The sequence below is a fragment of the Xyrauchen texanus genome, chromosome 40 (assembly GCF_025860055.1).
Source record: "Xyrauchen texanus isolate HMW12.3.18 chromosome 40, RBS_HiC_50CHRs, whole genome shotgun sequence".
Lineage (NCBI taxonomy): Eukaryota > Metazoa > Chordata > Actinopteri > Cypriniformes > Catostomidae > Xyrauchen > Xyrauchen texanus.
In genome coordinates this window covers 25,063,575-25,076,704 of record NC_068315.1, presented here as the reverse complement: position 1 = coordinate 25,076,704, position 13,130 = coordinate 25,063,575, and the positions used below count along the sequence as shown (strand labels likewise).

Sequence of the window (13,130 nt, the reverse complement as noted above, 5' to 3'; positions counted from 1 at the left end):
TTATCGTATGGCTTTATGTATGCTGTTCACCTTGGCAAAGATAACAATTAAACAGCGGCCACCCTCGTTGGAGGGTTTGAGCTTCATGGGATATCTTTCAACGAAGGGCATTGCACGCAGCGTCGCCATTATCGTATGGATTTACGCATGTTGTTCACATTTCAGCAAATATAACCATCAAACAATGTCCGCCCTTGTCAGAGGGTTGATAAACAAATGTTGTTTCCTTTCAACAAAATGTATTGAATGCAACGTCGTCATTATCGTATAGCTTTATACTACGTTATTCATCTTTCGGCTAAGATATCTCGAACAACTCTTCCCTCGTTGGAGGGTTCTCATAATCAAATGCTGTTTTCTTTCAATGAAAGGATTGCATGCAATGTCACCATTATCGTATGGCTTTACACTACGTTGTTCACCTTTTGGCAAAGAGATCTCAAACAACTCTTCCCTCATCTGAGGGTTTCCATAATCAAATGTTGCTTATCTTTCAACAAAGATACTGCAACGCTACCCTAACGCAGGATATCATACCACGCTGTTCGTCTTTGGCAAAGATTCTGGACAACCAGAGGCTCCTCGACAAGGAACCCAAAATCACTCTCAAGGACCAGGATAAAATTAATCTAAAAAAAAAACCCAGACAAGGACAAAATCAAACTCAAGGAAACAAAAACAAACAAAACAAACAAACAAAAAAAAAAACGCACAGCTTTTCCTATTGCAAAGATAATGCACAACCATGCCAGAGATGTACCATGTCAAATCTAGGTGTTCACATCTCTCCTTTCTTTTTCCCTCTTCTCAAGAATGAACACCTAACACAAGACCTGGACCTGACTGGATCTTCTCTTTTGGGGGTAGTATTTTACTTTCTCTCTCTCTTTTGGTGTAGGCTCCTCGCCTCTGCCTCCTATCTCATCATAGGAACCGATTACAGCAGGGGGCGGAGGGTGGGATAATGTTTCACCACCAGGTAAAGTTTTCCCAAACAACAACAGTAGCTACCGTATACAGCAAAGAGTTATTTGCTCCATGATAACAATGAAAAACCTATACATTTATCAGGCATAAAAAGCGCTCAGGTAACGCAGATGAAACGAGCACTCTACTTGCGATATGGTCTTAACAGAGATCTGAGATAAACTAGAGATATTGCAAAGGAAAAAAGTCTATGAAAGAGAAACGGCATGAAAATGATCCACGCCGGCTTCAAACGGACGATTGAATAGAAACACACGTAAGGGAGTACAAGGACCATAAGAAAGATCCAGGCAAAAGCGGAGGACGCAGCAATGATGTTTTGGACACCGTCCAGCCTACTTTCTAACCGGGACATTGAATTCAGTCAGTCATGCTCTTGATTAACACTGTATCTCCTGTGACCTCTGCAGCTGATCTCAGTAAGTTATTATATTTGCCAGCTTTGATAGCTTTACACGTTACACCTTACAATGTTGTCTTCTTATTTTGTGCATTGTTTTGTCCAGTAAGGTGATTTTTGGCCTACTCACCAAGTTAGGAAGATCCCGGCTAAGTAAACTGGTGGGATTCTCAATCAAGACGTAAACACACTCTTAAATGCCATGGCAAAAATCGAAATATGACCATCTGCTACACCAATGTTTATAACGATTTTACAGTTAAAGTTTACAGAACTTAGCAAGTTAAGCCATAGTTCATACAAAATAATGTAATTACATTACCTGTTGTCTTTAGCGTAAATTTAATAACACTACATGTTTGTTTGTGATCAGGTGAGGTAGTCACGTGAAACTACCACGTAGCCCGTTACGTTGGTTCTCAAGTCAGTGGAAATGCATGGCTGGTTTATGATACGGCACATGAACCGTCGTCATTTTGGTGGAAATGGGCTATGAGAAACGAAGCTGCTTTTCCACTATCGAGCTGAATGGTTGTGTTTTAGGCAACACCTTGATGACCCCCCCAGTTGAGATTCAGAGATCAAATACAGCATATTCAGCATTGCTCGTTGTAGGCAAATGAGAAAAGGAAAATCACTTTGATATTCCAGTAGTGTTTTTAATAGTCGACTAGCTAATAGTCGATTACTCATTATTACTCAATAGTCGTGCACATTATTATTCTTATCCTGATTTTACATCACCACAGTGGAAGAATTTACCACAACAGTGCCAACAAGCCTGGACTGGTACGATACGGCACTCTTCTACAACAAAATCTGTTTGGCCTGATGGTGAAGCGGCTTCTCTCTTAGTTCCTATAAGAACTCTAAAGATGGTAAATACCTCCATCATAAGGAAAAGGTTTTGAGGCACCAGCACACCAGCATCTGATGCCAGGGACCAACATATATGGTGACCATCAATGCTGGTCTTTTCAACAAGATATGGAATTGTAAGTTAGGAAATGTCTTACCTCTGAGCTGTGTGGAGGCTGAGCTGTTGGTTAAAGCTTTCCAACGTTCCTGATGCTTCTTAAACTCCTGAACCCTGCAGCTGTAAAGACCCCTGTCCTTCTCTGTGATGTTCAAGATGAGGAGGTTATACATCTTGCCCTGTTTCACCACTGTCAAATTTATTTTGGGCTTGTGGAAGCTCTTGGTGTAGTTTCCGTAGAACTTTGCTTTCTGCATGTTAACTCTGGCCACCAGTAGTTCCTCTCCTCCACACTCAGGCAGGAACATCCAGCGTACAACGGGCAGGCTTACTGACCTGCGCCGTTGGGTCACCTGACAAGACAAGGTGGCGTTATCCCCCTCAGCCACCAACGTGAATGGAGATGGAGTGACTGTTACGTTGATAGCGGAGCAAACATCTGGAATCAAAAAGTACAAATGCAACATTTAAAGGTGAAGTTTGTAGTGACTCCAAACTGAATTACAATCTGTTTGTTTAAGTGGCTTGACTGGGCCAGACATAAAAACATTGGCTTCACCAGTGCCATGAGTTTGGGAAAGAACTGCTTTTTGAATACTTTTTTAAAAACTTGTTTGAAAATAGTCATTATTTTGCAATTCTATTTGGTGATGTTAGTGCTGAAATTACACACTTTATCTTTAAATTTAAGACAGTTGAGGCTTCCAAGTGATAAGAATAATGTTTTTGTGGTAAATGTTAAACGAATACAACATGTTTAGAAATAACCCAATTTATTATTCACAGCTGCCTCGCTTCCCAGTAAGTCAATACTGTAACTTCTTGTTGCCTTCCTTCATATACTGCCTGCAAACTTTCAGACACGGCAATTGTCTTGGTCATGGCTTGTGTACGTATCAGACATTTGTCTGCAGACATTATTGCAGAAGTAATGCTTTGCTGTGAAATGTTTCCAGATTCTGCTTAGTCTGCTTTATGTGCTCTCTTTGAAAGACAATCTGGGGAACATTATTTGGGTAGATACTGGCACAAGTCCCCACAAATAATGGAAAGGAGAGAAAATGTTTTATTACGTTGATGAAAAAGTTGAGCCCCTATTTTCAAGGTTAATGCTCTGTCGAGTTGTCAATGAACAAAACCATAATCCCTACCCTAAACATAACCGGTTGTTTCAATAAAAGTATGTGACATAGAAAACGCAGTTGCTGAAGCAACCATTTAATTTTGTGGTGCTTCTATTACACTTACGACTCTCCTTAGTCAGGGTATGGATTTAACTTTTTTGCTCACTAGACACAGTGGCAGGTGAATTCCCAATTTGACCATAATATTTAAACTATTAATGCCGTGATCATTTTTCAACAGCACAGAAGGGAAACTTATTGTTCAAGAAACATATCGTAAGCTGTACTGAATTATGACACATATGACAGTTCCCGTAGTCCCAATGTTGTTGCATCTTGATATGGTCTGATATCCCATGCAGCATTCTGATAGACAGCACTATTCTTGCAAATTGTTCCCAGATGACTGACAGAGAAAAATAATGAGAACTTGCTGTTCGCATAAGCATCAATAAATCTCGGAACTCACAGAGAATCAGACACGGGCATTGACAGCTTTTCTTTCATCTGTCCTTCAAAATACAAGCAAGTGTGCTTCTTTAAACTTGCGTCTTTGCATCTATTGGCATTTATAGTCATTTGTCACTCCGAGACGTCATGCCTGCCACAGAGGCGTGTTGATGTGCAAAATTAATGCTAATTTTATACCCTGACCTGACCCCCGATCCTTAGCATCGCAAGTGCAATGCACTTTCATTTTTGCTGCGGCAAATTTAGATTGTGTGTGAACAAGTTTGTTAATGCAGTTGGTTATTTAATGCAAGGATTCAAATTTATCAAATAACAAGTTCCCTATCAAAAGCTACACTTTGATGCTGCACTTGATTTAACGCTTTGGGAACGTCTTTTAGGAGTGACCAGCTGTGATTGTTCAACACGTCAATGAAATTGACTGGAATTTATAGCCACTGCCGGTGACATCACCAGGATGCGCTGGTACCAGGGGCTATAAATAGTTGCGCCACAGGTGCATCATCAGGTCTTTTGTCTTCAGACCATTCTGAGTGTGTTGTGCTTCTCAAGCCTGTCAAACTTTCTATTTTCCTCTGATAGGAGTTAGATTTGTTAGAAAAAACAAATCAGAATTGAGCAGAAAAATAAAATTCTTCCTAAAAATGAGCAATAAGCAAGCCAAACGATGTGTGTTTCCGTGTTTACGCCATATGGCTGAAGCGAACACACACCAGGTTCGTTTTGTGTGTTTGGGGGAAGAACATGCTGCTCTTGCGTTGGGGTGGGCGGGTGTGAGCATTAAAAGCTGTTTACAGTGAAAATACTTCGCACTCGTCTCGCTTACTTCCGAGAGCCAGCTCCCACCCTTCCATCTTGGGGCTCTAGTATGGATCTGGCTGAGGAGCGAGAGACAGGTCCGTCCCTATCGCTCGCTCTCTGTCCAGATCCAACCGGTCCTTCTCATGATTTCGAAGCGCGCCCGGCATTGCGGAATCTCTTTAGTCTGCGGATTTTGAGCTACCTACATCTGAGCATTCCTCACATGATAGTAAAGCGGTTGGGGAATTACTCGAGGTAGTTACTTGTGCGGTGGCCAGATTACAGTTAGACTGGCCACATGAACAAGAGACCCCCAAACGCTCTAAATTAGAGGACAGATTTCTGTCTGGTGGCCAGAGAAAGGGAATGCAAAATCAGTCCCTTAACTTATTTGATGACCTCCATGATGAGTTTTCTTGTTTATGGGGGAAACCTTATACTTCCCATATTTTTGTGCCTTCGACGTCGACATATTCGACCATCGTGGGTGCTGAGGCACGGAGGTATTTGATGATGCCGCAGGTAGAAGAGACACTCGTGGGTTATCTCTCGCCTGGCTTGGTATCATCATTAAAAAGACTTACTCTCCCCACAAAGCCGTGCAGGACCACCTCTATGCTTGTGGGTAAAGCTTATCAGGCAGCAGGTCAGGCTGGTGCTGCCCTATACACCATGGCATACAAGGTGATACAGGCATACAAGGCTGATCTGTTGAAGAACCTGAGTGTGGGCAGTACGAGCAATGAAGAGGCTTTTTCAGAGCTTCGTTGAGCCATGGATCTGTCTCTCCATGTGACCAAACAGATGGCTCGCGCCATTATCTGGTCGATGGCTGCTTTGGTTAGCACAGAGAGACATTTATGGCTGAACCTTTTGGGCATCAGAGATAAGGACAAAGTGTTCCTTCTTGATGCCCCGGTTTCACCTTCTGGACTGTTCGGTGACTCGATGAACACAGTCATCACCAGGTTTCAGGAGGTGAAGAGTCACAAGGACGCCTTCGGGCAATACCTTCCTCGCCGCACTCAGGAGGAGGGGCCGTCGGCCACCCAGCCCTGCCCTGGTCCTTCCAGAAGGGAGGCTCAGAAACAAAGTGTGGCAGCTAGCATTGCCCCTCGTAAGGACTGGGGACCGGTTCGTTGCCCTTAGCAGCCTCCAAAGCAAGACATCAGGACCATTATCTCCAGAAAGAAAAAGTCCTGACGGTTTTGCGCCCAGCCTTGTCGGGGTAGCCCCCCTCGGGACGGGTCACGTGAAACATTTACCTGCACCTTCCCGATACCCCCACGAAACCTCTCCATTCCCGCCGCCTCTGGTGTTTCGGGAGTTAGCAGTTTCCAGCTAAATGTTGGGTGTTCCGTTGCTTCCTGCCATAGTCCAGGACACAGAACAATCGACATTCCCTAAACAGGAAGTGTCAAAATTGATACCCATCTCAGAGAACCTGGCAGCATGGAAGCTACTGCTGGGTGTTTCTATGTGGGTCCTAAGGACAGTAGAAAAAGGCTACAGAATTCACCGTACTCCTTGTTTCAACAGAGCACGGGCACAATAGTCTCCCGCTCAAATCGAGACCATTCAGAAAACCCTGAGCAAAGTCAGGCTAGGCCAAGGTTGCACTGTTCTTCAGTATCAACGAATACTAGGTATCATGGAATCTGCGTCCTCTGTATTCCTTTTGGCCTTCTGCACATGAGACCGTTTCAGTTGTGGCTCAAACCCAGGGGATTTCATCCAGTGGCCAGTCCCCTAAGGCATATAATGGTTATGCAACATGGGCTATGTACCCTCTTTATGTGGTTCAGACACAAGTTCCTCACCTTGGGTCCCACTCTAGGTGCGTCTTGCCGTCGCAGATTGCTAACGACAGACGCCTCCCTGTCGGGCTGGGTTTCTCTGCTCCCGGGAGTTCTGGCCAGAGTTCACCAGCAAGGGTCTTGCCTCTTACTGATAATGGCGCATTGGCTGAACAGGGTATGGTTTTTGAGATAATATCTCTCCTCGACGGCTTGCGTTGGGCGATTCCGGACAGGAGAGACCTTCTGACTCAGGCGCAGGGGAGTTGTGGAACCTTTATGTTTGGCCCCTGAATGGTACCAACTGAGGAACACTGGGCTTTCACGTGAAGTTATCGAGACCATTCTCAGTGCTAGGGCTCCTTCCACTAGAAAAATATATGCAGATAAATGGGGTGTTTTTGAAAGGTGTTGCACTGCACGTAATGCAGATCCAGTTAACTGCCAGATTGCTTCAGTTCTGGAATTCCTGCAGGAGAAATTATCAGCAGGCACATGCCCCGCCACTCTCAGGGTTTATGTGTCCGCACTGTCGGCTTGCTACGCCTGATTGGCGGGGTACCACTGGGGAAACATCCTTTGCCTGCTCACATTTGTTCGTGAGGCAATGCGACTGAGGCCTCCCGTTAGAACCAGGATCCCTTTATAGGATTTAGCCCTTTTGTTTTGTCCTTGATGGTCTGGTTGAGACCCCCTTTGAACCTTTGAATCTCTAGAGCCAGCGTTTTACAAGCTTCTGACTCTAAGATGGTTTTCTTATGGCTATTACTTCTTTAAGAAGAATTGCAGGCTCAGTCTGTCTTGCCATCCTGCTTAGACTTTGCCCCAACAATGGCAGCTTGTGAAGCTTTAGATAGGGAATGTCTCTGGTTACTTAACTGTAACCCTTGTTCCCTGAAAAAGTGGAAAGAGATGCTGCGCTTCATTGCCACACTGGGGATGCCCCGGGACTGCTCTTCAGACAAAAATACCTGATGATGCACCTGTGGCGCATCTATTTATAGCCCCTGGTACCAGCGCATCCTGATGATATCACCAGCTGAGGCTATAAATTCCAGTCAATTTCATTGACGTGTTGGACACATATTCACAGCTGGTCACTCCTAAAAGACGTTCCCAAAGCGCTAAATCAAGCGCAGCATTTCTTTCTGCTTTTTCAGGGAACAAGGGTTACAGTTAAGTAACCTGAGACATTCTGCGCTATAGTAAAAGTTTGTAGATGTCATTTCATTTATTTCATTTATTGTTTATTTTTACAGGGACAATGCACAATTAAAAGTAATTGCGCCAGAATTAGCTAATAGCTAGTTTACATCTGCTGTCCCTGGGCAGGAAAACAAATAAAATAACATACATTACATATACCCCACATAAAACATCACAATACATACATGTACAGAATATAAAATTTAAAACCAGAATATAAAACATATATATACAACACAGTCATTAGTGGTTGCAGATCTGTTGTGATAGTAGCCAGTACTTAAGCTTTTTTTTAAAAATTGAGAAGCTATTGAGGCTTCGAATGTTTGTAGGTAGGGAATTCCACAACCCCACTACTCTAACTGAAAAAGCTTTTTGCCCAAAGGTTGTTTTTCTGTACTGCGGTACCAAATCTCCCCTGGCAGATGCTCTAGTCCTACCTGCACTTCCATTATGGATCACGCATCCCTGAAGAGGGGTGGAGCAAGGTTATTAATAATTTTGTAAATCAGGCACACATCAGTATAAAAAACAAAATTATTCATATTTAAAAAATTTAACCTTTTCAAAATAGTACAGTGATGGTAGTCCCTTGGTTTTTATCTAACACTTTCATAATTTGTTTATGAAGGGAGTACACAGGCTTAAGTGTAGTTGCATCTGCTTGTGACCAAGTTGTTATGCAATACGACAAGTGAGGTAGAATCAAAGTATGTACTAAAAGAAGTGCAGCTGATTCAGAGAGCTGGTGCCTGATACTTTTAAAATTATTCAAATTAAATTTAACATTATTTATTACCCTTTTTACTTGCTTTTTAAAAGACAGGTGTTGGTCTATTATTATTCCTAAATATTTAACATGCGTCACAAATTTGATTGCTTCACCATTAAATATGATATCTGGATTCACAGAGTTTTGTTTTCGTGCAGTGAAATACGTGCATACAGTTTTACTTACATTTAGAGACAAACAAGACTCATTCAACCAATTTGAGACTTTCACCATTGCAGATGACAGTTTGTTTGCAACTAGTTGTTTAGTTCTTGCATGAGTAAAAAGCACAGTATCATCCGCATACATTATAACATCTATACCTGGACATACTTGAGGCAGATCATTAATATAAATACTAAATAAAATCGGTCCTAAAATTGACCCCTGAGGAACCCCGTAGGACAGCTAGCAAATGAAGAGCATTTATCAGCCACTCTTGTGCATTGACTTCTATTACTGAGGTACGATTTCATCCACATCAAGGCAGCATCTGATAAATAAAAATTCTGAAGTTTTGACATTAAACAGTTATGATTCACTGTATCAAATGCCTTTGCTAAATCTAAAAACACAGCTCCAACAACACCACCTTTGTCAAGTTTACTTCTAATTTGTTCGACAAAATAACAATTAGCAGTTTCAGTAGAATATTTTTTTGAAACCCAAATTGCATTTGGTGTAGATTTACTTCACTTTCATTTAAATAAGAAACTAATTGATCAGAAACTACTCTTTCTGCAATTTTTGATGCTATTGGAAGGATACTTATGGGTCTATAATTTGATGGAAGAGTCCTATCACCTGCTTTAAAAATAGGTGTCACTACTGCCGCTTTCCAGCAATCTGGAAAATATGAGTTTGTAATTGACAGATTTGTCAAGTGTGTTAGAGGTTTGCAAAGAATTGATTTATAAGTTTTAAAAAATCGTGCATCAGTATCATAAACATCTTCAGACTTAGATCCTTTTAAATTATCAATTATTTTCAATACAGTAGATTCTGAGACATTTTCAATAGTGAAGACAGGCGTTTCATTGTTTATGGGTTCTAGTACTCCAAATCTCGCACCAAACTTCCTAGCCAGACACTGTACAGAGTTCAAGAAGAAGGAATTAAAAATTGTAGCTATTTTTTCTTTATCTTCTATTAATTTCGATTGGTCCCGTATTATCCAATTTTGAACTGATTTATTCTCCTTCTTTGTAATTTTATCAATACTTTTCCAAATTAATTTACAATTTCCTTTAGAATCCTCAATTAATTTAATAAAATAATTAGCTTTTGCCTGTCTTAATTCTTTTACTACTTTATTTCGCAAATTCTGGAATTTTCTCTTATCATGTGGTAATTTAGATTTAAGAGCAGCCTTTAATGCCAAGTCTCTCTGCTTCATTAGCTTCCAAAGCTGTTCATTTAACCATGGCAAATGTACCTTACGTGAGTAAGATATATTTTTACTAAATTCATTTTTAGTCAGTATTAACTCTATCCATCATATTGATAAATGCTTGTTCTATGTCACCAGACTGCATAATATCATTCCAGTCCAAGTGCTTTAATTTCTCCTCGAATTGGCCGATTAAGGATTTTGGTATAATATTAAAAAGCTTTTGCCTTCTTGTCTGTATAAAAACCTTTTTTTGTCAACTTTCTTACGATTAAGGTCAAGTTGTGGTCTGACATACCTGTTACCAAATTAAATGATTTTGTAATTCTTTCAGGTTTATTGGTAAAAATTAAATCTATCTGAGTTTGTGTTGATTGAGTAATCCTTGTTGGGCCAAGGATCATTTGTGTAAGATTAAACTGATCTGATATGCTTTTAAGTTGATATCTCTTAGCTTTTTCCGCCCAGTTTATATTAAAATCACCTAGAACAATTAATTCCATTTTTGAACCAATTTCCTTTAGTACAGATTTCAATTTATCAAAAAATGTCTTTGTTGAATTAGGGCCTCTGGTGTTTATCACCAGGGAAATGCCACGACATGTACAACAAGCCATATAAATAATCTTGCAAAAATGCAGTTATAGTAACTTTAATATCTGCCACAACTGCAATTTTCCACAAGCAGTAAGCACTAAGCATGTTTTTAAAGGAAGGAAACAACCTCAACTGGTGTGTCAATTCTGTCTGTGAGGATGCAATGCTATTTATAGACTCAAAGTGACCACACACACACACACACACACACACACACACACACACACACACACACACACACACACACACACACACACACACACACGTTGGTGCAGCTATCATTATGAGGACTCTCCATAGACATAATTATTTGTATACTTTACGAACTATAGATTCTATCCCTTAAACCCACCCCTAATCCTAACCATCACACAAAATTTTCTACATTTTTTTAATTTTCAATAAAACATAATTTAGTATGTTTTTTAAGTGATGTAAATTATGGGGATACTAGAAATGTCCTCATAAACCACATTTATAGCATAATACCCTTGTAAAAGTCCTCTTAAACCACTTAAACCTGCCCAAACACACACACACACACACACACACGCTCCTATATATAAATTGAGGATGTTCCCTATACTGGTGAAAGATGAGTCAGAAACCACAAAATATTCTTAGACTAAGAGAAAAAGTGACTTGGCTGCAAAAAACAAAAACAAAACAAAACACACAAAAAAATGTGTTATGGTCACACATTTTGTCTGAAAATGTAATTTTATGCTATACATATTTTGATTATAGAGTGGGGTCCAAGATCCATGCCATTAATTAATTACAATTTATTTACTTATTCTTTTTCAAAAATCCTTAAACGTTCTATCCAGGCTTAAATGGAAAATAATCCAGGAGATCTCAGACATTTGGACCACAATTTAAACCAGCTTCACTGACTTGGACAATGCAAAAGCCAACTAGTCTATCTCTTGTATGACTGTCTGCAAATACTCACAACTATTACATTGTCCATCACCTTTTATTTAAATAAAAATTAATTAATAAATTAAATAATAATAAAATAAAAAATGTACATGAATGGAAAAAAAGAAACACACATTAGATATATCAGTTTGCAGTTAATGGCACACATAACATACTGTACATTAGGCTGAGATTGTCTTGGCTATATTAAACATAAGATTTTGTTTCAGACTGCACATACCTCCAAAGAAGACGCTAGTCAGGAGAGCTGTTACCACTGTAGAGATCTTCATTCTCCAGTCTGATAGGCTCCATGCAACTCAAGTTGAATGTGTTCTCAAAAAAAAGAACCCTTGAATTCCTCACCCCCCTTTTTTTCCTCTGTGTAACTTGATACAGGCCACACTCTGTTTTTACTTAGTGTACACCCCTCTCTCCTCCCCATTTGTATAGATCAACACACTACACTCAATAAAAGAAATGCAATTTCCACTCTGTTCTGTTTATGTTCAGTGGTATTCTTAACTAAATACAATGAAAATGTGCTGATTTGGAAAAACACAAACCACAGCTAGTCTCTTAATCAGACTAGATCTCTGTGCTGAGGTATTAATTATTCCATCTCTTAACTTTACATTTTGTGATTTACATTTCCCCTATCTAAAGTTATATTCCCCCTTTTAGAACAAAACGGTTGTTGATGCGGGATGTAGTTTTTAGGTATATATTGACAGATAAGAATGGATCTGGCTGCAGGGTCCTGCAGAAGTAACTGTATTTGTTTACAAGATCACTCTTATTCTTAAGACTAATGGCTTTCCAGCCGATAGTGGAAACAGATGTGCAACAGCAGGAAACAACTGACTGCCCTCTTCTGGATAAAGTGTGATATTGCATGCTTCTTGAAGCGAGAGTTCACCCAAAAAAATGAATCCTGTTTTCATATACTCACAAAAAATCCCATAAAAGAGTTCCATATGACCATAGGAGTATTCTTAACCCATATGATGGCTCATGTGTTTGAGATACACTGATAACTGACAGTCTTACCTTGATCACAATTTAGCATTTTTTGGGAAACTATCCCTTTCAAAGCACCAAGTAAGCCTTTTGCATGTTAATTCCACCAAAAAGTGTAAACTTGCGGTGTTGCTTTTAAAACACTGCCAAACAAGACAGTATTTGTACATGTTTAATCATGAGTGCAGGATTGTGACATTTTATTCAAATATACATCTTAGATTAACATTTACATTTATGCATTTGGCAGACGCTTTTATCCAAAGCGACTTACAGAGCCCTTATTACAGGGACAATCCCCCCCGGAGCAACCTGGAGTTAAATGCCTTGTTCAAGGACACAATGGTGGTGGCAGTGGGGATCGAACCAGCGACCTTCTGATTAACAGTTATGTGCTTTAACCCACTACACCACCACCACTCTGATTAACAGTACAACTCCCTTTTAACATCTGTATGTTAGAGTTGATGACTTGTGAACAGATTGTGATTGGAAATTATAGCATGGCTTGGATCATGGCATCTTCTCTCAAAAATTATATTTAGAGAGACGGAGGAAGTGACTATTGAATGAGAAGTGTCATTTTGTGTATATATATCAGGTTGGCAAAGCAAAGAGAGTCAAAAAGCAAGATGTAATGAAATGTTAAGTTCCCCATCCTTAGTT

At 40.1% G+C, this 13,130-nt stretch overlaps 1 protein-coding gene across 2 annotated transcripts in view; it reads right to left on the bottom strand.

The window, feature by feature from the left end:
- LOC127633912 (V-set and transmembrane domain-containing protein 4-like) overlaps positions 1 to 11,775 on the bottom strand; it is a 31,293-nt gene extending 19,518 nt beyond the window's left edge. For both annotated transcript variants that reach the window (XM_052113290.1, XM_052113291.1), the window contains exons 1-2: positions 11,686 to 11,775; positions 2,404 to 2,802 (exon numbers count right to left, since the gene is read on the bottom strand). In XM_052113290.1, the coding sequence (XP_051969250.1) occupies positions 2,404 to 2,802; positions 11,686 to 11,737 (451 nt within the window). In that variant the 5' untranslated portion in view covers positions 11,738 to 11,775. The remainder of the gene's footprint in view (positions 1 to 2,403; positions 2,803 to 11,685) is intronic.
- Positions 11,776 to 13,130: the final 1,355 nt, after the last annotated feature.